The sequence below is a fragment of the Gekko japonicus genome, unplaced genomic scaffold, assembly GCF_001447785.1.
Source record: "Gekko japonicus isolate JY-2015 unplaced genomic scaffold, Gekko_japonicus_V1.1 scaffold3076, whole genome shotgun sequence".
NCBI classification, from domain to species: domain Eukaryota; kingdom Metazoa; phylum Chordata; class Lepidosauria; order Squamata; family Gekkonidae; genus Gekko; species Gekko japonicus.
In genome coordinates, this window is record NW_015176542.1 from 52,184 (window position 1) to 78,430 (window position 26,247).

General features: G+C 47.2%; 1 protein-coding gene across 1 annotated transcript in view; it reads left to right on the forward strand.

The window, feature by feature from the left end:
- The window catches only part of CHORDC1 (cysteine and histidine rich domain containing 1), an 18,713-nt gene extending 353 nt beyond the window's left edge, over positions 1 to 18,360 (forward strand). The window contains exons 2-11 of the mRNA XM_015427458.1: positions 6,504 to 6,553; positions 6,648 to 6,704; positions 8,369 to 8,529; positions 10,071 to 10,171; positions 10,823 to 10,881; positions 11,225 to 11,295; positions 11,450 to 11,555; positions 14,160 to 14,279; positions 16,228 to 16,290; positions 17,673 to 18,360. Of these exons, the coding sequence (XP_015282944.1) occupies positions 6,504 to 6,553; positions 6,648 to 6,704; positions 8,369 to 8,529; positions 10,071 to 10,171; positions 10,823 to 10,881; positions 11,225 to 11,295; positions 11,450 to 11,555; positions 14,160 to 14,279; positions 16,228 to 16,290; positions 17,673 to 17,825 (941 nt within the window). The 3' untranslated portion in view covers positions 17,826 to 18,360. The remainder of the gene's footprint in view (positions 1 to 6,503; positions 6,554 to 6,647; positions 6,705 to 8,368; positions 8,530 to 10,070; positions 10,172 to 10,822; positions 10,882 to 11,224; positions 11,296 to 11,449; positions 11,556 to 14,159; positions 14,280 to 16,227; positions 16,291 to 17,672) is intronic.
- Positions 18,361 to 26,247: the final 7,887 nt, after the last annotated feature.

Sequence of the window (26,247 nt, forward strand, 5' to 3'; positions counted from 1 at the left end):
TGGGGGGGAGGGGGAGAACAGTGTCGCGTGGGGTTTTAATCCAGGTGCTTATTTGCATCACCGTCATTAACAGCATTTAATGATAACATTTTCCTTTTTCCTTCAAAAATGTGTGGTTTTCTTTTCAAATCATAGATAGGCAGGCATAGATATATACGCGCGTGTGTATATCTGCATATATGTCTATGCCTATCTATCTATGATTTGAAAAAGGTGTGCCTTGCACAGGAATGCTCAGACCTTGAATAAACCTTTGCTGGTCTTAAAAGGTGCCACTTGGACTCTACATTTGTTCTGCCGCTTCGGACCAACACTACCTGGATATGTTTATAGATAGATATAGATATACGTATACACACACAATCACACATAGGAAAACGATTCTCTTTCACAACATTATTAAATTTTTAGTTTCAGGGGGTGGGGCGTCCTTAACCCGTGAGCTGTGTGAACATAGGCTTTTGAGCCCTTGCCATAAGTGGAGGTTGCACAAGAGCTTATATAAACTAACCTGGCAAAATGCATTTTTCTAAAACGTGTTGTTTTAGGACTTGCGAGGCACGTGAGTAGGATGTGGTGGTGGTTGTGGTGTGGCAGTTGAATCGTCGTCGTCGTCAGGTGGTGGTTGTGGCGGCAGTTGTGTCATCATCATCATAATTATTGATAACACTAATGATAATATGGTTGCCATTGTTTATTTCATTTCTGTACTGCCCTGGCTGAAGCTCTCTGGGCAGTTTTCAACAAGGAAACTGGCTACTAACAGAAGCATGTTTCCTTTCTTTAATGGGGATAGGCAGTGATGACAATGCCGATAGAGGTGATAATGTACACTGATCAGTGATACGATAAGTGTGTTGTGTGGCTCAGAGATAAAATGAAACGGTTGTTACGAAACTTGCATTCACAATAGCGCCCACTGTGTATATGATTAATGCCACAGTGTTTGCCTTTTGACCCAGCAGGAGTTCCGGTTGAAAAGAAGGGTGGGGAATGCAGGCTGTCCTGATTTTCTGCCCCCGCATATGCACACGCTGTGTTCATGCGTGGTGCTATATTTATAGCTCTCTCTTCCTTTTTCACAGTCACTCTCCCTAGATTAGGCAAGTGACAGTTTTAAAGTCCGAATTCCTTACAAGTCACTTGCTTTGGTTGCCCAGCACATGTTTCCTTCACATATCTGTCGGAAGAGGTGGTATGTGACTCATGAAAGCAGGTACCGAAATAAATGTCCTCGGTTTGTAAGGTGTCTCTGGGCTTCTGAATATGTCTGCATGACTGTGGATACCGATAGTGGGGTAGAAATGCCCTGCCTGCAATTATTAATTTTTAAAATTTAATTTTAAAAAAACCTCCTGCTTTTCTGTTTAATCATCAGTCAAGGCTGCTCACTTGTCAAAGGTGAACCCCCAGTCAGTTCTTGGTGGCAAAGGGGGGGCAACGTTTGCACCCATTTCTTTGTTGCAGCTCACTTGAGACTGTTGGAAGGACACTCCTCCTGCCATCAAACTTTTACTACTGTTTCCCCCCCCTCTGCACCTCATGGTTACGTAAGAGATGCCCCGCTGGATCAGACCAGTGGTCCATCTAGTCCAGCATCCTGTCTCACATAGCGGCCAACCAGTTCTGCTAGGCAGCCAACAGCAGGGCACAGAGGCCCAGGCCTTCCCCTGATGTGGCCTCCTGGCTCTGGGAGTCATAATCTTAGTGTCTCTAAATGTGGAGGTTCCCCTCAGTCACCATGGCTGGTAGCCACTGATAGATCTCTTCTTGAGGAATCTGCCTAATCAATCCCCTTTTAAATCTGTTTATTCCTGTGGACATCACTCTGGCAACTTTTTGGTACCGTTTTCTCCACCTTGCTATGCTTGTAAATAATGGTTTGGACAATCCTGCATGAATATTTGAGTCACCTCCATGACCCCGATAATGTTTCGGGCTTATTCTGGGAACATCATGCCGTGCTCCAACAAGCTAACAGTGGTCTTGAGTTACCAATGACTTTAAGCTGTCTTTGGAGATGAGCCCGAGCACCACTCATGATGCGCATTGGTAGATGTCGTTTTCCAAAACTTCATTGGGCTGTTGCTTCACCAAAGAAAATGTCAGTGCTATTATTTTGATCGGTGTCGTTCTTGTACATTACCACTGGAAGCTTGTACCCCAAACACCTGAGGGACTGCCTCTCCCCATATGTGACCCAGAGAGCCTGTGCTCTGCCGATCAAGACCGGGTGGTTGTTCCCGGCCCGAGGGACGTCCGCTTAGCCTCCACCAGGGCTAGGGCTTTTTCCACCCTGGCCTGGTGGAACATGCTCCTGGCTGAGATCAGGGCCCCGCAGGACTTATTATCATTCCACAGGGCTTGTAAAATGGAGCTAAATTAATTTTACTAAATTAGTTGTACCTCTGCCTGGGCATCCTGCATTAACACTCAGTGATTCAGAAATATAGGATATTAGAGAATTATAGACTGACATAGATGCAATAGTGTCGGAGCACTTATTATTAAGGATCTATACTTGGCAGCAAGGCCAGATTTTAGGAGTTGTTGAGTTTTCTCTACTATATGATCATTCCAAGGGATTCTAGATAGTTAATCAGTCCCAGAGAGTTGTGAGATCAGGTTACAAGAAGGAGAAGTATGAGGGCCAACTTAAAGAGTTAAAATGAGAGGGGAATGATCACTAATAATAAAATCATCTGTTGTAAAATCGCGGTTTCAGTGAGGGGGAAATGAAAACATAATCGATTACAGCCCCTTGGGGAGACAAAAGTAAATTCTCCAGAGTTTGGGAAGCCAATCAGACCATTTAGCTAGAACATGTTGAATTGCATGCAGAATCTGGCAAGAAATATACCCGCTGGGTTTAGAAAGCTGTCTTTAGAATGTCTTGGACAGGGAAAAGAAGGTGGAAGAGTATCGTCTTGATTGACATCAAGAGCGTTAAAAAAATGTGCTGCAATCCGTTCCTGCTCTAGCGTTAAAGTCACCAATTATTGTGAATATATATGTAAAATGGAGCTGTTTCTCCAGGCCTTTGGCATCCAATAAGAACCCAGCATCCCCTGCTGACGCTCCCCACCTCTGTGCAGCCCATATCGAGAAGGCTTCAGAGCCCCAGTGGCACCGGCTCGGAAACGATGCACATAAACAGATTGTGATACCTGTTTTAAAATCATGTGGTTTTAAGCGGGTTTTAATTACCCGCGTCGTATTTGATGTGTTTTAGAACCTATGTTGTGAGCCCGCTTGCAGGTCACATGAAATATAAATGGAAACAAACAAATAAATAAATCTTATTGATCTGTAAGGTGCCCCCGGACTCGAATCTAGCTGCTCTACTGCAGACCCTCGGAGAGGGCATGATCATTGTTATTAATAGGAGCGTGACGTCGTATTGTTCCAACAACTAAGTTGGAACACAGCCCAGTGCCCTGACAAGTGTAAAATGTAAATTTAGACTAGGAGAAGGAGACAGTAGCTCAGCGGCAGAGCATCTCCTAGGCATGCAGAAGGTCCCCAGTCCAGTCCCCCACATCTGCAGTTGAAAAATCAGGCGAGGAGATGATGACTCCGGAGAGTGGCTGCCTCTCTGAATAGATAGTACTGATTTTGATAGGTTGGTGGCTTGACTCCGCAAGGCAACTTCAAGTGCGTTTGTCCCAGTGGTTTCAGTGGCAGAGGCGTCAACATGTGCTTCGATCTCCCAAACGGCAGAGGCCCAAATGGGCTTAACTGGGGCTTGATCGTGGTGTTTGTTCTGACAAAACGGCCGAGTTGTGCCCAGTCGGAGCCTGGGCCAGAAAGCCGCACACAAACCTGATGCCTTCTACTTGCAAAGCAGGTGCTCTACCGTCATCTCCAGCCAGTTTCATGCGACAACAGTGGGTGTATAATGAACCAGTGGGGGCAGTGGAATGGCAGAAGCATGGATAGAATGCATGGAAATATGTACCTAGGCTTCATTTCCATTGAGGACTCGAGCAGAAGACCTCATGGAAGAGGTAGGTTTGAGAGAAGAAGAGGAGGAGGAGGAGATTGGATTTATACCCCGCCCTTCACTACCCGAAGGAGTCTCAGAGCGGCTTACAATCTCCTTTCCCTTCCCCTCCCCATAACAGACACCCTCTGAGGTACGTGGGGCTGAGAGAGCTCTCCCGAGGACTGCCCTTGAGAAACCGCTCTGAAAGAACTTGTGACTGACCCTGGGTCACACCAGCAGCTGCATGTGGACAAGTGGGAAATCAAACCCAGTTCTCCCTGATTAGAGTCCGCACTCCTAAATGCTACACCAAACTGGGAAGAAAGGTGGCACCGTGAAGGCCTTGAACTCCTTTAGGTGGGGTTTGCTTGATAGCACGAGGAGTTGCTGTTCAAGCAAGGTGAGCCCGGAGCTCCCTTTGGCATTCAGAACTGGTTCCCTCTTTGCACCCGGCCTCGGGTTCTTTCTTGAGAGAACCTGTAACACAAGCGAGGCTGCGCCGAGTAGGTAGGTGGAGCTGGGCATCGTCTATGGCAGACGTGGTCTACAGAGATAAAAGCAAAAGGAGTCCTGCCTGTTGTTTGTTTAAGGTCGGCTTTCCAAGTAACCGTGGGGAAGTATCTGAAGGAGTTGAATTTGCACTCTTCTGAGTGGCCAATACTTTTGAAACTGAGCTGTTAAATACAGAGTAGCCCTTTCGTGAAGTAGGATTTATTGGAACAGTATAATGTTCATATTTATGCTTATTGTGCAGGAAATAGTGTTGTTCCTCCCCTTTCCCAGGATTTACAGAGTGTATTACCCTTCTAGCACTAATCTGGTTGTGAAAGGAACCATTGAGGGGGGTGTATTAGTGATGTTTTTGATAACAGCATTCGCTCCATGAGTGTGCTGGAGAAAAATTGAGACATTATGTGCATTCTCAAGAGGTTTGGGTTCAGGTTGCCCTGCCTTCAGAAGTGAAGCAGGTGGCCCTGAAGGACAGGGCATTCTCAGTGGTGGCACTCCCTCACTGGAATACCCTTTGCCTGGTTCAAGTCGCTGACTGTTTTTAGATGATAAGTTGACACCTGATTTCAGTAGGCTCTTAGAAGGTAACTGCTCCTTGATTGTCTGCACTTCGGTTCTGGTCTGGTGCAGTCAGGCCTTTCTAGTCTGTCTTGGTTTTTGGTGGGGGGAGTATATACATTTTAAAATGTTTTGAAATTCTATAGCATCCTCTCTTTATGTTCTTACTAGGAAAAAGGTCTGTTGTGAAAATAAATACAACGGCCTCGAGATAGAGGCTCTGGACGGGTGCCCTGGCCTTGGACACTCAGTGTCAATTTGCTGTGGCAACCTCAGCAGGGTATAATGACACTGAGTCCACCGTTTTCTCCAGAGGAACTGATCTCTGCTACCTAAAGAACATTTGTAATTTTGAGTGATCTCCAGACCTCACCTGGAGATTGGCAATGATGGTTCCCCAGAAGGGAATGGTTCAATTTGCTGTGGCGACCTCAGCAGGGTCCACCATTTTCTCCAGAGGAACTGATCTCTGCTACCTAAAGAACAGTTGTAATTTTGAGTGATCTCCAGCCCTCACCTGGAGATTGGCAACGATGGTTCCCCAGAAGAGAATGGTTGGTTTGGAGGGTGGAGTCTATGGTTTTGTAGCTGTCCGAGGTCCCACGCCTCCTGAAACCTCACCCTCTCCAGGCTCCATCCCTCATCTCCAGGAATTTCCCACCTGGAGTTGGCAACCCTATCTTCTTCCCAACCAATCATCAACCTACCTTTATTTCCCCCTCACTCTTCAGCTTTCCACACACCTGCTCCGAAGCCCTGACTGCTACGTCACATTGGCTGTCATACCAGGGCCACCTCAGCAGCATATAAGGATACAGAGCCCCCCCCTTTTTCCAGGGGAACTGATGTCTGCCATCTGGAAAGCAGTTGTAATTCTGAGTGATCTCCAGCCCTCACCTGGAGTTTGGACACATTTTACCTCAGAACAGCAAACTGTTTAGAATGTTAGAGGCAAAAGTCAATCAAGTCACATATGCAAATGACCTCTGTGTTCCGAGGCAAAGGCCAGTGAGGCTGCATATGCAAATAACCTCTGTGTTCTGACTGGCTATGGGGGGGGGAGAGGAACAGCAAATTGTTTAGAATGTTGGAGGCAAGACTCAAGCAATGCAGCCAGTGGATAGGGACAGATTCTGAGTGACACACCAGGGTGCCAACCAATTCTGGAGCGTGTGGAATGTTCTAATTGGCTTTCCATAGTAACTGATCAGCTGCTGTGTTAGATGGGATGCTGGACTAGATGGATCACCGGGCTGATCCAGCAGGACTCTTCTTATTAACGATTCTCATGAGCAGCTGGGTATTTGTGGTATTCTGAAAATCTTTGAGTGTAGTCAAGCCAGAGTAAATGAGTTCAAAAACTAAGTAAATTGCTAACCTAACCCTATAAATCAAAAGCGTTGTTTGACATTTTCAGTTAATCATTCTCTCTTTTTTGGTCTTTTTTCAGTGTCCTGCACGTATCACCCAGGAGTGCCGGTCTTTCACGATGCTCTTAAAGTAGGTGTGCAGGCATAACTATTTTGAGGCCTTTCAGTCAGAATGTAGCTGAAGGTTTTTTAATGTCTTTTTCTTTCTTGCCTGCATTTTACAGGGCTGGTCATGTTGTAAAAGGAGAACTACTGATTTCTCTGATTTCTTAAGCATTGCGGTAAGTATTAGTAACACTGTTAAGTAGTTATTGCAACATTCTCTCGATCCCTGTTTGCCAAATCCTGATCCACCAAATCATTTCACATTTTGATGACGTGATGCAAAAGGAGGGCCGGCTCCTGGATCTCTTAATGGTTGTCAGCAGATGCAGTTTTTCTTCTCCTTGCATCACAAGTTGGTTGATGAAATGTTCTCTTCGCAGCTATTAAAGCTGTGGGGACCCTGTTTGCATCTGAGCGCACTATTTTAACGCTAACAGCCAGAGTAAATTTGACTTTGAACGTTGAACAAAATGCACATTTGGGTATAGTACAGATGAAATTACAGGTAAACATGCAGGCATTTTTAATGAAAGAAGTCACTCCATAGCAAGTGCTCCTATGAATGGGCTACGTTTTGTTATTCGCTTTCATTGAGATTTTAAAATTATTCAGAACATTTATGTAAAAAAAAAAAAAAAAGTTGGGCACCCGCAAGGACTTGCAGGGGACATCACATTTTCCCTTGTATCCCCTCCACCACTATTTTCTTTTTCTCTCTTCCTGGCAACCCCCATATCCTCTTCCCTTTCCATGCTTCCTGCCCTACTTCTCACCCACCCACCAACCTACTTTTTATCTTCCCCTTGCATGTTAAATAGCTGAATATTTTATGATTATTTACAGCTCAGTAAGTAAACGCTACTGTGTACACTTAGGGAAAAAAGACATATTTTAATTTTTACCATGGTGAATAACATGCTGGTATGAACCAGGTCTCCCTTTAATTTTCAGCCCCGTTAACAAAATTGGTCCTCCACTTTCAAAAGTTGATCATATTAAATGACGTTTTAACATCCCCTCTCTCCAAAAGATAGCAGCCCTTTTTCGCCCTTTTTCTTATAAATGTATCTGTGGGATTGGTGTAGTGGTTAAGTGTGCAGACTCTAATCTGGGAGAACTGGGTTTCATTCCCCACTCCTCCACATGCAGCTGCTGGATGACCTTGAGCAAGCCATAGTTCTGGCACAGCTGTCCTTGAAAAAGAGCAGTTTCTGTCAGAGCTCCCTCAGCCCCACCCATCTCACAGGGTGTCTGTTGTGGGGAGGGGAAGGGAAAGGAGTTTGTAAGCCGCTCTGAGACTCCTTTGGGTAATGAAGGGCGGGGTATAAATCCGACCTCTTCTCTCTCCTTCCCTTTCCCCTAGAAGTGGCAGCTGTCAGAATTTAGGTTCACTTGTTTGGACATAGTCTGACTCTTGATTTTGTGAAACTTCTCTGGGCTTGGTACTTGGCACTTTTTTTCAATACCCTTTGAGTGACCTTATTCATTTGGGGGGGGGGTGTTTTTGTTGTTCAGTCGCACAGTTGAGTCCGACTCTTCGCGACCCCATGGACCAGATCACGCCAGGCTGATTGTGTTACCCACAGATATTTTAATTATTTCATAGGTTCTGATGCTTTCTTCATGGGTGTCTCTTGCCCAAACGCTTTAAAATTTTGCAAGCACCTGTGTCTGGATTACTGTGTATGAGAAATGCATAAGGGGCCAGTTTAAATGACTGCCAGCGTGGGATTTGCTGACAGTTGTCAGAGATGAAGCACCGGAATTAGCTTCAAAAATTGCATTGGTGAAGCTGAATAACACACAGTTGATGGTGCAAACGTGTTTTTTTCTACAACAGGGCTGTACGAAGGGCTTCCACAACAGTGAGAAGCCACCCGAGCCAGTCAAGCCTGAAGTTAAAACTACCTCTGAGCGGAAAGAGCTAGCCGACTTGAAACCTAAATTTGAAGAACACATCATTCAGGCACCAAAGCCAGTGGAGGCAATTCAGAGGCCCAGGTACTGTCCTGAGATGGTGCATTCATGCCAAGGATGCTTCCAATGGATAGTACTGTTTTTATCTCAGTTGCGTATGATGCAGTGGTTATGCAGCTGTAATGTTAAAATTAGGAATGTAAAGTAACAGTTTAAACTGTAAGAAGGTATCATTTGCACATTTACAGGCTCGAGACCTTTCTAGATACGTGCACAGGAATGTACACTCCTACTGAGAAAGGGGCCTTTTACAAATCTCATGCTATCGGTCTCGTGTCTGGAACCGCAGCACAGAGGAGAATGAGGAACAGCAGAACCATCCCACATTCTTGTAGTCTCAAAGGATTTTTAATTATTCCTTTATTCTCTATTTCATGCTCACAGACCAATGGGTCATAAGCAAACAAGTCTGATAGTCCATAGGGTACAGAATAATACAATCAAAAAATACGGAAAATAACCAAGCAGCCAATCTTTAATTATTACAAATACCTGGGAGCAAAATATCCTACAACAACCCTCCATAGTGCCTTTTATCCACTTCATTTGGAAGCTAACCCCCCTCTTCTTTATCATATAGACATCTTCCTCAAATTGTCAGAAATTTTAATGCTGAACAGACTGTTAAGGTTTATAACAAATCGAGGAAGTTGAAAACAAGGGAGAGGCCCCATTTTGGAGATAAAGTGCATGGCTTTTCATATATAAGTTCCTCGAACTATTTTTAGCGAACAGTTCTCCTAACGGTAGGATTAGGAGAGGATTTGTCGAGGCTCTGGAGTGGCATTGCCAGTCAGAGTAGACAGGATGGGGCTCAAGTCATTCCATCATCAGCCCTTTCAGGTCTGGGCTTCATCTTTAATCTTGGGATGCATTTTTTATGACCTGTATCCTTTGGATGGGGCTCAGTCATTCATCATCAGCCCTTTCAGGTCTGGGGTTCATCTTTAATCTTGGGATGCATTTTTAATGACCTGTATCCTTTATCGCTTCCATCTTTCACCTTACAAAATCCCCCCGAAAGAAAGCAAGCGGTGGTTTTCACTGATGTCTGTGCACAACATAGAACCACAGAGTTGGAAGGGCGCATGTAGGCCATCTAGTCCCACCCCCTGCTCAGTGCAGGATCAGCCTTGAGCATCCCTGACAAGGGTTTGTCCAGCTGCTGCTTAAAGACTGCCAGCGAGGGGGAGCTTACCGCCTCCCTAGGCAGCTGATTCCACTGTTGCACAACACTTAGTCCCCCCTCAACATCCTCTTCTCCAGACTGAACAATCCCAAGTCCCTCATGCTTTCCTCTTAGGGCTTGGTCTCCAGGCCCCTGATCATCTTCGTCTCTCTCCTCTGCACCCGCTCCATTCTGTCCACATCAAGACGTGACCCTCCACATTTAGGTTCTGGCATATCAGTTGAAGACCAATTTTCTGGCTAACAGTAGTGATCTGGCTGGCTACAGTCATACATTCACGTGCAGGGATTCTCTTGAAAGCACATTAAAGCTATTTAATTGTTTTATATTTTAACCTTGGAAACCAAAGTAACAAACGCTCCCATCCTTCCTTTAGCCCAGATGAGCCGATGACTTACTTGCCGTTGAAAGTATCGGCTTCCTTGAAGCAGGCATTAGACAAGCTGAAACTGTCATCGGAGAATGAAATTAAAAAAGGTATGCGGTTTGGTAGGATTCCAGATGTTACTCGAAAGGGAGAGAGTGTTGTGTGCTTGTGCCAGCTTTGCTGCATTTGATATCACTGTGAGTATTAATTACAGTTCAGGGCGCTGTGCAGGGGGCTGTCTCGTTCTGATTGGTTTTGTCGTGGCTAAGCCAAAAGAATACACCCCGACCCGGACGGCCCAGGCTAGCCTGATCTCGTCAGATCTTGGAAGCTTAGCAAGGTTGGCCCTGGCTAGTGCTTGGATGGAGACTGTCAAGGGAATACCAGGGTCGTGGCTCAGAGGCAGCCAATGGCAAGCCACCTCTGAACATCTCTTGGGGGGTCACCATAATTTGGCTGTGACTTGACGGCAAGAAAAAAGACAAAAAGCTATGTGGGATCCAGATTTTCCATCAACAATTATGGAACTTCCCTGCCTCTCCCCTCCCATGAGTATCTGCAAAATGCTGCTCCTGCGGGATAGTGGACCCTGAGGAATTGGGGGGGGGGGCTGCAGTGGGAAGAAGGTGGAAATGACCAGTTTAGTCTGGATCCAACCCCCTGCCTTGCCTCTTCTGCACCTGTATAAACTTGGGGTGGGTGCAGGGATGACCACGTCTTTAACTTCTGAAAATGAAACATTCTTCAACGTTCTCTTACAGAAGAGGATAGTGATGAAATAAAGATTGGGACTCCGTGTAAAAATGGGGGCTGTACAAAGGTAAGTGTTTCGATTTCACACACACATTCGGTCAGATGCTTAAAAACCTGTGACTCCCCGTCCCCTCTTTTCGACAGTTCACGGGCCCTGCTTCCAAAAGTGTTGTGTGACCCCTTACTCATAGCTTACTAAGAGCTGAAATGTGTGGTTCTGCCATTTGTGCACAATCCTCTTTATTGGTGGATGTTGCAGAGTGATGTGGGAATGCCTGTTAAAGCACTTCTCTTCTTCAATCCGTAGACAACCGCTTGAGTTCCACCAGCTTGAGAGTTGGCTGGCATATGCGGTCTTCCAGTTCAGTGGCTAGCAAATGACTGTTTTTTTGTTCTAATGTTCCCCACAGATGTTTGAAGGACCAGGCAGCATGGAAGAAGAATGCACATACCACTCAGGTGTGCCTATATTCCATGAAGGGTCAGTATCACGTACCCAGCAACCTGGCTTCCTTAACTTCTGTATGAATCCTACGTTTTCTCTCAAAAATTAGCTCGGTATTACCTGTAGAATGGAAGTCAGAACAAGTGCTTCAATAGCCAAACGATTTCTTGAAACTTATTTAAATACGCAGGATGAAGTACTGGAGTTGCTGCAAGAGGAAAACATCGGACTTCAATACCTTCTTGTCTCAACAGGGCTGTACAACAGGAACGCATGTGTGGATTAAGAAGGATGCTGTAAGTTAATTTGGCCTGCTTTACGGGCCCTTGGCTATGTTACGAGGTTCATGCCTACCCCTGGGGTGTATACCCAAGTGTACTTGTATTAGTTAATTAATTTCCTTTGTATTGGCTTCAGTCAGGGACATGCCTCTTCGGCTGTCTCTTTTGTAGGCTTCTGCCCCTTTGGGATGGAATTCTGAGGTGGCGTCCCTTTCCCCCCTAAAACAATTCCTGCCATACTTTGTTTAGATAAGAGTAGGGATGGGCACGGACCTACAAATGAACCCCAGTTCGAGCATGAACCAGGGGTTCGGGAGAATGTGCCTCCCATGATCCACTCACGAACCTGCATGGAAGTTTGTGAGGTTTGGGGGAGGGTTCAGGCGAGCTCCAAAGGCATTTAAATACCTTCGGAGTCCACCATTGGCCCCATGGCTTGACCTGAGTGAGCTTTCAGAGCTCACTTTTGGGTGGGCCAGACTCCACAAACCGGTTTCTGCAATGGAGGAGTTTGTTGGAGGTTCGTGATTTGTGGTTCGTCAAAACCCGGAACCACGAACCTCCATTTTCCCGGTTCATGCCCACCCCTAGGTAAGAGAAAGCGTCTCTGCAAAATCTTGCAGAGCAGGCACCAGGTGGCATGTGAACACCCCAAGAAAGGAAAGCCCTAAGTCATACTCGTGGACAGCTAAGCAAAGTGAGAACTTAGTAATGCCGTCTCTCCGAGAAAGTGCTTGCTAAGGGCAGGAAAATGGAGGTGCTTTTCCCAGGCATGAGTGGGATTAAAAAAAAAAAAGCTTTCCCCAGCTTTGCTGTGATTAGGAGACTCCTCTTTGGTGAAGCAAGATGTGCAATCTGCTGGATGGCCGGCGTGCCTGTTCATCTATTGTGTCACCTGCCACCTTTTTCTCTCCCCCACATTTCATCAAACTGAAACAGACGCAGTTCAGAGGATTATGGTGACCGAGTACAATTAAAGTCTCAATTCAAATTCATCACTGTATGAAAGAGTAGGGAGTACTTGGGTTTCGTTTTATCTCACGTCTGTCTGAATGGATGTACATCATGCCTGGTCAGATGGACTTGTGGGAGATAAAAGAAAGTTGAGCTGCCCATACCAATTCCTGCAGACTTAACATCCTGTGTAATTATGTTTATGCTGAATTGTGTCCTTTGAGCCTTTGCTCACGCAGATGACTCCCCGCCTTCCCTTTTCTCCTGCGACCATTGTTCCCTCTAAGCTGAGTGAGTGTGAGCTAGCTCACAGTTTCTTAGCCTCTGGATCACTTGTTTTTGTCTTAGCTCAGGAAGGAGGGCTCCAGAGCAGGCTGTTTTATCCAGTAGCCAAATTGCTCGCTCACATCTTTAATGCCAGTAGCTCACAAAGTAGAATTTTTGCTCACAAGACTCCACAGTTTAGAGGGAGCATTGCCTGCGACCCCTGAAAATCCTGCAGCGAGGCTCTGGGAGGCTTGTGAACAAAATGCTGGATGACAACTGGGGTGGGGGCTGGAATCAAGTGACGCAAACGGATGGCGTTCTTCGCCTCCTTTTTGTACCAGCAGACCGTAGTATAGAGTTATCCAAGGAGGGGTGGGATGGATGTTCCATTTGAGTATCGGGTACAGGGAGGCAAACTTCGTCCGTACAGAGAAGCAGCCAGAATTGGGTTTTGTGTGCGTCACAGTCTGTTAAACAGCTTGGCTCTTTACAAAAGGGTGGTCTGGAGCTCTTCTGGGATCGGCCTGTCTTATTGCAAAGTACAATTGTAGGAAGTGGTAAGAACAGTTTCATTGGGGGGGAGGGTCTTTTATTCAGCCTACTAAAGCTGGGTGGGGTGAACCCTTGGAGACTGTTCAGTAAGCACCACGCTGAAAGGTGCTGGCTCGGGGTTTTGTAGCCCTTTGTGCCGAGGCACTTGGCCATTCCCTCCCGTGGATTCCCCAGGCCAGTGCCTGAAGTACGTCTGTGTCTCTCTTTAAAAGTTTTTCAAAGTCGTCTCCTTCCCATGTCGTGACTTGTAACTTCAGTACAGGATCCAACCTGCATTAAAGCTGTAACTGCTTATTACATGTAAGGAATGTCTTTCGGGGCAAACCTTTCTTTTATACTGCAAGAGTTTTATTCTTGCTTCGGGGGGGAGGGGGAGAAGAAGAAGAGATTGGATTTATACCCCGCCCTTCACTACCCAAAGGAGTCTCAGAGCAGCTTACAAACTCCTCCCCCTCCCCACAACAGACACCCTGTGAGGTAGGTGGGGCTGAGAGAGCTCTCTCGAGAACTGCTTCTGAGAGAACAGCTCTGAAAGAGCCTTGATTGACCCATGGTCGCACCAGCATGGTCGCACCAGCAGCTGCATGTGGAGGAGTGGGGAATCCAACCCAGTTCTCCCAGATTAGAGTCCGCACTCCTAACCACTACACCAAAGCACCGATCTTGCATCTGCCAGTTTTAATGGGTTTCAGCTACTTTTATTACCCAAGCCCTCTCATGTTCATTACCTCGGTGAGAACTGTACGATGCTGGGACTCTGGCGGTCCTCCTCTTCTGAAAAACGCAGGCAGGATTTATAAGCAGATCGCAGCCAAGGTGCGTGTTTCTTTCCAACTCGTCCTGTAGGGGAAGAAGATGGTTCCATGCAGGCACGACTGGCACCAGACTGGAGGCGAAGTGATCATTTCAATATACGCCAAGAACTCCGTTCCCGAACTCAGCCGCGTAGAAGCAAACAGCACGGTGGTGAGTTACTACTGTTGGTCCCCTTCCTATTTTTCTCTATATCTAAAAATTGCTCACTGCCTGACTAATGACTGATCTATGTATTCAGGGGAAAGAATGTGGTACCACTCTTATAAATGCAGGGAGAATAGCTTTTTGGGTGTGGCCCAGCACAAAAATAAATAAGTAAGTAAATAAACCAAACTCCTCCCTGCTTGTGGAGATCTAGCACAGAGATGCGTTCTAGCCGAGGGTCTTAAACCTGTCACGCTTGGGGGTGCTTTGTGGCATTTAGTACAACTCTGCCCGCCAGCTCCTGCGTGTGTTGGAACGCAATGTGCCACAAGCAGGGGACAGAGCACACAAGGAGCTTTCCAAGCATTTAGCTCCCGATGACTTCAGCAGGTGATCCAAGGAATTCCCCAAGAGGGAAAGAAAAGGTCGCCAGTGAATTGGATTTCCTGTCCCTGATTGGTTGATGTCAGAAGTGGCGCAAAACCCATAATTGTTGATATCATATTATAACTTTTTGCATGTATTTCATATACTACTTCATTGCTCTATGTACTCACTTTATTCTTACAGTACATATACTACTTAGCCAGTTTGGTGTGGTGGTTAAGTGCGCGGACTCTCATCTGGGAGAGCCGTGTTTGATTCCCCACTCCACTTGCACCTGGCTGGATGACCTTGGGCAAGCCGTAGCTCTGATAAGAGCTGTTCTTGAAAAAGAGCAGTTTCTGTCAGAGCTCTCTCAGCCCCACCTACCTCACAGGGTGTCTGTTGTGGGGAGGGGAAGGGAAAGGAGTTTGTAAGCCACTCTGAGAAGGCTAGTGAAGGGCGGGCTATAAATCCAATCTCTTCTTCTTCTTCTTCTACTGTACATATATTGTTACATCTTATGTTATTATTTGGAAAATTTAATAAAATGTCATATAAAAAAAAAAAGAAATGGAGCAAAACCCTTCAGAATGTCTCTTTAAAAGGGACAGGCTCTGTGGAACACAAGTCCCCCAACATCCTGTCCCTATTTATGGCAGTTTGCCCTGGGGGTGGGAGCACACCTAACCGCTCCAACCAGTCACAACTGAACGCTAGTGTGTAGATGTATAGCGTGTGGTTTAAAACTGTCTAGCACGATGGTGCCTGGCTATTCAATAATCATGGTAAAGCTAGTTCATAAACACACTGAGAATTGTAGTCTGCAGTTTTTTGGCGTGCTTCTCATTGAAGTTTTGAGGCTGCACCTGAACAGAAGTCCTAGACCCAGGTGGGCTTTAGACCTGCAGCCCCTCTGCCAGGCTGTCGAGTGTGAACCTGAGCATGTTTGCTGTGAGGCTTCCTAGTGAGCATGCTCAGGACTGCCGCCTTCACTGAATGCAGAAGCACGTACCAGAATTGGAGGTCCTGTGTGTTTGCTGCTGTTTGCTTGAGGACACTCTAGCTCTGACCTAGATAGCCACACAGGTGCTTTTTGGACCTAAATTGGAAAATGTTCTAATTCAGCAACTGTGCATTTGGCACCAGACACATGACTCTCATCTTCAGAGGCCTCACAAACATCTTTGTCTTGTGTCTATAGATCTTGCTGCTTAACCTTCCTTTCCTTGGTGCAGTATTCACTTATTGGTTATTGTAATAGGTATTATTGTTACGGTTACCTAAATATTGTTTGACCTCTGAAGAAGGCCCCAATAGGGTGGAAACACGTCAGGTCACGTGTACTGGCCCTTGCGTTCAGGCCACTTGAACTTTTTAAACACGGCTTTCATTGGGCCCTTACATGTTCTTAATTGTCTTTCTAATAAATACATGTATTTTTTGTACATTATAAGTTTCAACCAGGCTTTTAATATTGGCCCTTTATCAGGCTTCTTTCTTACCCTTGTGGTTCTCGATTCCAGTTTTTGGGTCAAGTGTGTTTTCCCCTCCCTGTGTCTTACTGCATAAATCTTTTCCTCCTTTTCAGTTAAATATCCATATCGTGTTTGAAGGCGACAAGGAGTTTAATCGGACTCTGAGTTTATGGGGGGTAAGTACACACGTGCATTTTCATTCAAGAAAATTTAAGATGGCTCGCTAGCGCGTTCTGGCCTCGATTCCTCCCCGTCCCCCTGTTTAATGGCTTCCAAGTGCTTGGCGTTCATAACTCCTGAAGTGACAGAGTAGAGTGAGAGAGGAAATTTACAATGCAAATATAATCTAGCCTTTGGCATGTGTGGAACTGGTGCATCTCTTATTTGTGCGTCTTGACCTGGTTGTGGAAAGATGCTCCAGTGCACCTCTGTCTGCCGCCCTCCTTTGGAATGCAGTTTAACACATGGCATAGTCTCGACACTTTTCAGTTCTTCACGCGTGAATTCCAACGTATTGCAAGCCCGCAGCATTGGGAGAAAAACCTACTTATTGGGTGCCTACAGTATTTCCTTGGCTGCAGGCATTTGGCTGAGGTGCGCGGCATTCTGTCTGCTGCTTCTCAGGCTCCCTAGATCGCTTGTCTTCATTTCCAAGCATTCCCCTTTTGAGGGCAGCGGGAAGAAGCCCATGATCCGTGCCAGTGTTCCCTCTAAGCTGAGTTAGTGTGAGCTAGCTCACAGTTTTTCAGCCTCCGGCTCACACATTTTTGTCTCCGCTCAGGCTCCAGAGCAAACTAATTCATGCAGCAGCCAAATCACTCGCTCACAGCTTTTATGCCAGTAGCTCACAAAGTAGAATTTTTGCTCAGAAGACTGCACAGCTTAGAGGGAACATAGATCCATGCAACAGCAGCCTCTGAGCAATGGCCCAGGCGAGCCCGATCTCATCAGATCTTCGCAGACTGGAAGGTCAATAGTTCAGCAGTTTGAGACCTGAGTGCCGCATGACGGAGTGAGCTCCCGTCTCCGGTCCCAGCTCCTGCCAACCCAGCAGTTCGAAAGCAAGAAATGACAAGTAGATAAATAGGTACCGCTTCGGTGGGAAGGTAACAGCGTTCCGTGCACCTCGGCGTCTAGTCATGCCGGCCACATGACCACGGAGAAGTCTTCAGACAGCGCTGCCTCTTCGGCTTGGAAACTGAGATGAGCACCTAGAGTCGGAGTCGACTGGCTTTCGAGCAAGGGAAACCTTTACCTTTACTAGCGTGTACAAGATGGGGGATTTTTAAATCATGGAGGCCAGTCTGAACAGGACTACTCTATGGCAGACTTCACTCTGTTAGAGCTTGCTAAGAGAAGTGGCTCTCCCCAGCTTTGTACTTGTGCGTAACAGTGTGGCAGTTATCTGACGCCTGGTAATTACAGTTTGTGCAGCTTACCTAAGGGGGGGGGAACTTCAGTTTAGAACAGTGTGTTGAGAATCCCGTTTTTGTGTTGGCCGCGAGACACACGTACGGAAGCGTAGTACTGAAATTGAGATCTCCGTGTTCTCATCCAGGTGATTGACGTGAAAAGGAGCTACGTAACCATGACGGCGACAAAGATCGAGCTCATTATGAGGAAAGCCGAGCCCATGTTATGGGCGGGCTTGGAACTCCCCGCGTCCAAACTTCAGCAGAAACAACAGCAAGACATTGCGGAACAAGCTTGAAGTCTGACAGCGGCCAGCTATTTCCCAGAATGAAGTGGTGACTTGAAGTCGTAGTATGATTTTTGTACACAACCAATTTTCTTTTAAAAAAAGAAAGAAAAGAAAACCATAATAAACCTTGCATTCCGTCTCAAGCGCAGCGCTAGGCTTTCCAAGAGGTGATGGTTTTTACTTCCTCGGCTTGAGCTTCAGCCACACAGTCAAGGTCGATGCCGGTGGCAACCCTGGCGAATCTGTTTGTCGCAAAGGAAGCTTCTGGGTGTTATTGGAAATAGTCACCGGGAGGAATCCCGTGCCGGTGGCATTAAGAGCTGCACGCCACTGCTTTGCGCATAGTTTTCCTCTCATGTCTCATGTTCCCCAAAACCTTCATTTAAGAGTCGCCCAAAGGGTTAAGTTCTCGTTGACAGAGAGAACCTGTGTCTGGGCCGTACCACTGCAGAAAGGGATCCTCCGTGTCCCCTCCTCACACACAGAAAACGAGAGGGTGGGGAGAAGGTGTGCTCGCTTCCAATGTAGACAAATTGGTTGGTTGGGGTGGGTTGGGTTTTTTTGGGGGGGGTGTGGCAGGGCTTCCAGTCATGCGAGTCCTTCTCTACTGTCTGCAGCAGTCTGGCCTTAGAGTTTCTGCTGTGAAGGAGTCCGGCGTAATCAAGTCCATGTTAAGTAGCCGGTTTCTCCAAACCGCCAGACTCCGGAGCTCCTCAGAACATCCAATCTCGTCCTGGGTTTTTCCTGTTCAGGCTTGATCGGGAGCAATGAGCACTCGCTTAATTATCTCCCTACTACCGTGTTTCCCCGAAAGTAAGACATCCCCCGAAAATAAGACCTACTTACAGTTTTGCCTCTCGCTGAAATATAAGACATCCCCTGAATATAAGGCCTCCCCCGAACATAAGGCCTCCCCAATAATAAGGCCCCCCGAAGCTACCGTAACTCTGGACTCTGGGCCGTAGCGGTGGGCGCCGCCGCGCAGCTCACTGTTGGCCGCCGCGCGGCCGGAGCAGACAGGAAGTGCGAGGTCTCTTTTAATCAGAGAGCCCGCGCCGCCGCCAGGACAAGCTGCCGCCTGCTGCTCGCTCTGCCCTGACCGAGTGTACCGTATTCTTCTTCATGGAAAAATAAGATATCCCCCGAAAATAAGACCCAGTGCATCTTTGGGAGCAAAAATTAATATAAGACACTGTCTTATTTTCGGGGAAACAGGGTACACACATCAAAGGGCATTCTGATCTAGGCCACAGCTTCTGGAGAGCGTCTTTCCGGAGCCCTCTTGAAGTGGCCAAGGATCAAAGAGGAGCCTACCGGGATTTGTAGGGCTGCGCAGGAGCCGTTCCGTGAGTTTTTTTTTCAGAGCAGGCGCTGCTCATTTAATAACGGCGTGAGGAGTACCTTTCTGACACAATCCCCGGTTAGCCTGTGCCCGGAAATGACATTCCTTATTGTATAGAGGTGTGACAGTAAAACTCTGGAACTTCGACGAAGGGAGCAAACCAGTGCAAAGCAAGCAAAAACGGGGATTAAAGGTAACTTCTGAGAGCGAGGGCTTTGGAGACCGTAACCGTCTTCCTTGGGAGTCTTCCGCGATTGAGCTGTCTGTGGCCCAGCCGTCCGTTCTTCATAGCGCTCATCCAGTGGATCTTGGGTTTGGGTGCTTGTAGGGACTCAGGTTCCTTTTGGGCTGGTGCAGTTTTTAGCGCTGTCAGCAAACGTAGCCCTGTGAATTTCTAGAATCCTGAGGTGGCAGAACGGGCTGCACCGACTGTCAGGAAAGGTGTCGTTTTTATCGCTCTTCCTGTGACAACTCTGCCAAAGAAACAAAGCAGAGGACATGGGCAGACTCCCTTCTTGAGCTGTGTTTTTCTAGAGGGGTGGGGGGGATGTGATCCCTTCCTCGTCCGTAAACTGAAGCAGTGTGATCCGGCCGTCCATTTCTGCATTCTGCCACTTCATGACTCCTGTTTTCACGTGTAGCCCACATCCTCATTCCTTCGCTGAAGCCTCCTTGGGTGACCGCCTCTCAACAGCTCCCGGCTGCCCTTAGGCCGAAGCAGGGAGGAGCTGGCCGGGTTTTTGCTTTTCTCTCTGTGACGGGGCCTGGGCCAGTCGCTGTCATTAGTGGCTGTTTAGGAAAGGTTCCATGCAAAAGCCGTCCGTCTCGCTCCTACAGAAACCTTTGAGTCCGAATGGGAAGGGGCCGCTTCATTCCAAATGTGGTTAGGGATGTGAGGGAAATGCCCTGCTCTATATGAAAGCATTTCAGTTTGCTTGTCGTAAATGTATTGAAATGTTCCTTATAGGGAGCTGGCAGATAAAAAGACATATGGCGTTCTCCCCCCAGTTCTAGCTCAGCACCGGGGATTGTTCCATCTGTTGCCTATTCCTCGCTCGTTCTGAAGCCGTCGCCTCCTAGAGAGTTAACAGAAAAAAAGTATTCCGGGCCATATGAAAGCCTTTCCCTCGAATTGCTTTTGGTCTTGTTCGGGATTTTAGGAGTGTGACTGAACGCAAAGGACGGCAGCAGGCTTCTTTACCTTTTTCAGAAAAGCGTCGCTAGTTTTGATATGAACTACAGGGGAGGAACTCTTCAGCTACGTAAGAACCAGCATCGTGCATAGCAGTGGTTTCCTTCTGTTTGTTCGATACCTTTTAGTAGAACTTGGGGCTGTAACACCAGCTCCCGGTTCTCTGTCTTCAAAAGAAAAGCCGGAGTTCCGTCGCCCAGAACATTGGAACAGGCCTGAGAACGGCCACTTCACAGCGCAGTGTCCTTGGAAGCATCCTTGGAAAAGATGCAAGTTCAGCCAGAGGAAAGACCGGAAGCCGCTGCTTGCTTTGATCAGTCCCGGAGGTGTGAGATTGTACTTCGTGGGCACTTAAAAGGAAATCGATTCCTTTTGGAAATACTTTATATTAAATTGTGATGCCTTTGTCAATGGTTCTCGCTACAGGGTACAGCTATACACTTCCTTCCGTTGGCGTTGTGCTTTTCTTCCCAGTTAGAAGCCACTGTAATTTGCAACAGTTGAAACGGCCCCCCCTTTTTAAATTCCGCATTCCCCCGGCTGCCTCAGCACCAGCACATTTGTGTTACCCATAATACTTAGATCCAGTTTGCGGGCAGCTGCGAATCAGCAACCAGGTAGTCAGAGAGGCCTCTGGGAGACGGTCAGAGCTGGGGGTGATAGCCGCAGGCACTGGCTGGAGAGTCTGTCTTCAGTCATCCCAGGACTCCTACGGCTTGCTCCCTCCCTCCCTCACTCTCTGTATGGAAGGAGTTGGTTGCTCCTTACCGGGTGAGTTTAGTTTCGTATTACCACAACCGGAGAGATGGAAGGGGGATTTCTACAGGCACCCAGTCATTCACCTCTGTGCAGAACTTGTGGGCTTCATTTGGCTCGGAAGATCCATGTGTACTGTGAGCTGTCAGGGGCTCGAAGCTCTCAGGTTTCTGTAGCCCCAAATCCAAGCAGCCAAAAGAATTTGATTGAGCCACTGGTGGCCCTGCAGTACACGGCTGGTATTCCACATTTAGCCACGGTGGATCTCAAGCTGTGCGAAGCTGGTTGCCGGTAGCCGTTCTCCGCATAAGGCTTGGAGTCACCCCGAGTCCTCCGGCCGTGTTGGTAGTCATTCTCCGCAGCAGGTTGGAGTCACCCCGAGTCCTCCGGCCGTGTCATTTCACAGGCTGTTTTTTTGGGCTGGGGCTTTAATTTACAAAATTCTGCAATGAATGTACATAACTTGCATTTGCATGACTTTTCTTTCCTAGCTCAAATGATTTTTCCCCCCAGCCAGCTCAGGCTTGGATATGCATGCGTGCGCACCCTTGGTTCTTAAAGGGGGGGGGCAACCTGTGTTCAGACTTGCTCATTTTGGTTGGAGAGGTTCTACAACCAAGTCACCACTTCAGCAGTCAGTACTGTTATATTAGTTGTTTTGCCTTGAAAAGGGGGGGGATTTTATTCTGTGTAATTCTTGGCTTTAAAACATAGCATGTGATTTTTTTAAAAAAACGAACAAACTTACAATAGTGATTTTATTGAGTTTTTCCATACTGCAACCAGGAACTTCATCATTTGTATATAGTAATTAAAAAAAAATAGGTGTCTGGAACACTAGAGATTTTTTAATTTTTTGGTTTTTTCCGCAGTGTGCTTCCCCCCCCCCCCATGCATGGATGTCCGTTTTCTGTTGATAAAAGAATGTTTCTTAAGAGGTCTCATGCCTTCAGACCTTTTTCTAAATTTATGAAATAAATGGTTAACTGTACCCCTGGTTTCATGCAATTTCTGATGTCCGAAGTGTTTGGAATTGCAGGGGGGTGGGGAGAGAGCAAGGGAAATGAACAAAGGTTTTTCCGTGTTTTGTACAATGGAGGGAAAAGGCTTTTGTGTTAAATCTTGATTATACAAAACCTGTAAGGACCAGTTTCTCTCTGCCTTCCTGCTATCTAATGTACATTTCCCAGCCACACATCTTCCCTTGGGGTTTTCCCCCCATGGACTATTTGATGGATTCCTGTGCTAATATAAAATAATGCAAAAGAAGCCATGTTGGCAGATTCACGTTTAAGTACATCGTAGCTGTACACCTTAAAAAACACACCGGGAGCAAACCTTTTGACAAACAAGTGTAAACTGCCAGAAATGGCTTGGTGTGGACACTTTTCACTGGTAGGTTTGCTACTCTGTGTTTAAAAACAAAATAGCCTTTTTTTCAGTGAGGTTCCAACTCTCTATCTTCAATTAAATTTCTTTGTATCAGCTGAAGGAAAAAGAGGAGCTGGTTTTTATTCCCCACTTTTCTCTACCCTAAGGAGTCTGAAAGCGGCTTACAATCGCCAGTTTGGTGTAGTGGTTAAGTGCGCGGACTCTAATCTGGGAGAACCAGGTTTGATTCCCCAGTCCTCCACTCGCAGCTGTTGGATGACCTTGGGCAAACCATAGTTCTATCAGCTGTTCTTGAAAAAGAGCAGTTTCTGTCAGAGCTCTCTCAGCCCCGCCTACTTCACAGGGTGTCTGTTGTGGGGAGGGGAAGGGAAAGGAGTGTGTAAGCCGCTCTGAGACTCCCAAGTGAAGGGCGGGGTATAAATCCAATTTCTTCTCTTCTTCTTCTTCTCTCCCCACAGCAGGTACCTTGTTGTGAGGTAGGTGGGGCTGAGAGTTCTGAGAGAACTGTGAGTGGCCCAAGGTCACCCAGCAGGCTTCATATAGGAGAGGGGAATCAAACCTGGTTTTCCAGATAAGAGTCCACCACTCTTAACTACTACACCACGCTGGTATCCAATGGTGTTGTGGATTCTGGGGTGTATTCTAGGTGCATATAGTTCATGTGGGGTACTGGGCAAGCTCACTGAATTAACTTGTTAAGGGAATGCTTAGACGTATCTGGGGTTTTCTTTGGGAAAAGTCTGTCAGTGATGGAGTACTAGCCAGGGTGGTGGATGGGGGGCGTTGGGAGAGCAATTGGTAGGGGTGTGCAAAAAAAAAAAATTGACCCATTCGGATTCGGCCGAATTGGGCAGAATCAATTTCGGCTGGCAGTAAGACTCCCGCATTGTCAGTTTGGTCCGTATCATCCGATTTGGGAGTCTTTCGGCCAGCTGAATGTCAGTTTCAGCCCCATTATATCCAATGAGCCATTGAAGTCAATGACGAAAACATAGTTACTTTTTCCCCACCATAGAGAACAATGGGGGGATAGAGGCAACCTGTTTGGGGGCCCGTAGAATTGGACCCCCAGGTCCAATGCTCTTGAAACGTGGTTGGTATCTTGGGGAGAGGCTCCAGCAGCTACCCTGTGAGTTTGGAGCCTCTCCCACAAACCCCCTCCCCTCCAGCCCCTAGAATATACCCTATGTTTTCGCCATTGACTTCAATAGCCCATAGGTTATAATGGGGCCGAATTGCCGCTGAAATTTGGCGGCAATTCGGCGTCAAGCCGATTCAGATCAGAGAATCTGAATCGGCCTGCAGCGGCACCAAAAGGGGTCCGAATGGGCCATTTTCGGGGGTGCATTTGGTTTGGACGAACCGAATGCACCTCCCTAGCAATTGGAGTGAAGGGATTGCAAAAGGAAGATAGTTAAATAGCCATGAGTAATTCATTCAGCTTCTTTGCTATCTTCAAAACATAACCCAGAGCTGTTATTTTCAGGGCAGGTTTTTGAATAACTGGGTCAACTAGAAGTCACGAGAGAGGACATTATTAGAGCTAATTAACACAACCCTAACAAGTCAGCAGGTCTGGGTGGGAGATAGAACCTGAGGGGTTCTAAAGGAACTCAAATGTGAACGTGTTACCAGAACTCTATGTGACATCTCTAAAATTAGCCTCCCTACAGGAGGATTAGAAAAGTACTCTGTGTAATACTAATTTTTGAAGGGGGAGTCCTGAGAAGCCTGGGCAGTGACCTCTGTCCAGGATAACTTGGCTGGGAACAGGAATTAAAAGACAGAACGAAGTATCAGTGTGGTTTCTGCAAATGGAAGCCCTGTCCCTAACCTTTTAGAGTTTGAGAGTGTAAGGGTGAGTGTGTCAGACATACACGTTTGCCGACGTCACTCACCAAAGGCTCCCAGGTCAACTTGAACTGTCATAGTATAAGAAGATGGATGTACTCATAGAATAGGAAGAGAAGAAGAAGAAAATGGATTGGATTTCTTCCCCACCCTTCAATACCCAAAGGAATCTCAGAGCAGCTTACAGTCCCCTCCCCCTCCCCCACAACAGACACCCTGTGAGGTAGATGGGGCTGAGAGAGCTCTCTTGAGAACTGCCCTTGAGAGAACAGCTCTGAAAGGACTTGTGACTGACCCAAGGTCACACCAGCAGCTGCACGTGGAGGAGTGGGGAATCAAACCCGGTTCTCCTAGATTAGAGTCCATGCTCCTAACCACTACACCAAACTGGCTCTCCAGGAGTCAGTAGACAGTTCTCAGAATGAAGGGAAGTAAGCAGTGACTTCCGCCAGGGTGCTGTATTAGAACCAGTGGTATGTCGCTTGTCAAATGATCTGCAAATGGGGGTGAGCAGTGAAGTGGCTCGGATACTCAGGAGAGGAGTTCCAAGAGGCTGTCTTCAGACTGAATGAATAGACGACAAGGCAAATGAGGTTCAATGTGAAGTGTCACACGGGGACACCTGAAGCTGCCTCATCCCAAATCAGGCCACTGGTCCTTCAAGGTTAGTATTGTCTACCCCGACTGGCAGCAGCTCTCCAGGGTCTCAGGCAAAGCAGATGATGCAGCACTGAGCCACTGCCCTCTCCATCCCCTGTTGGGGTGAAACATACCAAAAAATCCTAACTTTGCATTTGCTTTGAAGTGGGGTGAGCTGGTGGTGACAACCCAGGAAAGAAATAATTAAGCCTATCGTAGGTGGCGTATTAAAGATCCTGGCTGGGTATGCATCTGCAGTAAACAAGGGCAAATTCCATCCATGCTAGAGGTTATTAGCTAAGAGGCTGAAAATAAAGCAGCCGGTATTGTAATTATATGGGTCCATTTGGAACGCTATTTAGGTCCAGTTGCCTCCTCTCAGAAAGGGTCGTGTGCATTGGGAAAAGTTGCAAGAAAAGGCAACTGAAGTAATCCATTTCACAGGGTAGCCATGTTGGTTTGCAGTACAACAGTTCGATTTGAGTCCAGTAGCTCCTTAAGAGACCAGCAAGAGTTTCAAGGCAGCAGATCCTGAGAGGGAGGGCAGGAAGGGTTGCCTCAGTGCCTAGTTCTTGTGACCCTTTCTTATACGCCCAGGGAAATGCTGATCGCCACGTTGGGGTCAGGAAGCAGTTTTTCTCCAGGCCAGTTTGGCTGGGGATCCCAGAGGTTTTTTGACATCTGGGCATGGAACAACGGTCACTGGGAGTGTGGGGGGGAGGTATTTGTGAATTCCCTGCATTGTGCAGTGGGTTGGACTAGATGACCCTGGAGGTCCCTTCCAGCTCTAGGATTCTATAAAGCAGGGGTGTCAAACATAAGGCCCGGGGGGCGGAATTGACCCATCCAGGACTCTTATGCCACCCGCGAGCAACTGATGCAAGGGAGGGAGTGGGCGGAGCCACTCCATTGTGGCTTCAGCACAGCAAAACAACCTTGTCTGCAGCAGTCAAGCATCGTGGGAGCATCTGCCCAGCATCTGCACTGCTGCCTCTCCAGTCCGCCTATGTGGGGTTTCCTCTGCACCCCTCTGCAGTGAGGATACACCAACACAGAGCTTACAAGCCGCTGTCCTTCATACATTTTCTATCTCCAGTACGGGTGTAACAGGCCGGATTCACCCCCCGGCCAGAGTAACCCCGGGGTTACTCTGGCCGGCCCAGATTAACCCCCCAGGACTGCTTTCTGGGGCTGCTGTCCTGTCTCCCTTTTAAATTACTTCTTATCCCCAGCACCAGCTCTCCCAGCGGTCTGGTCTT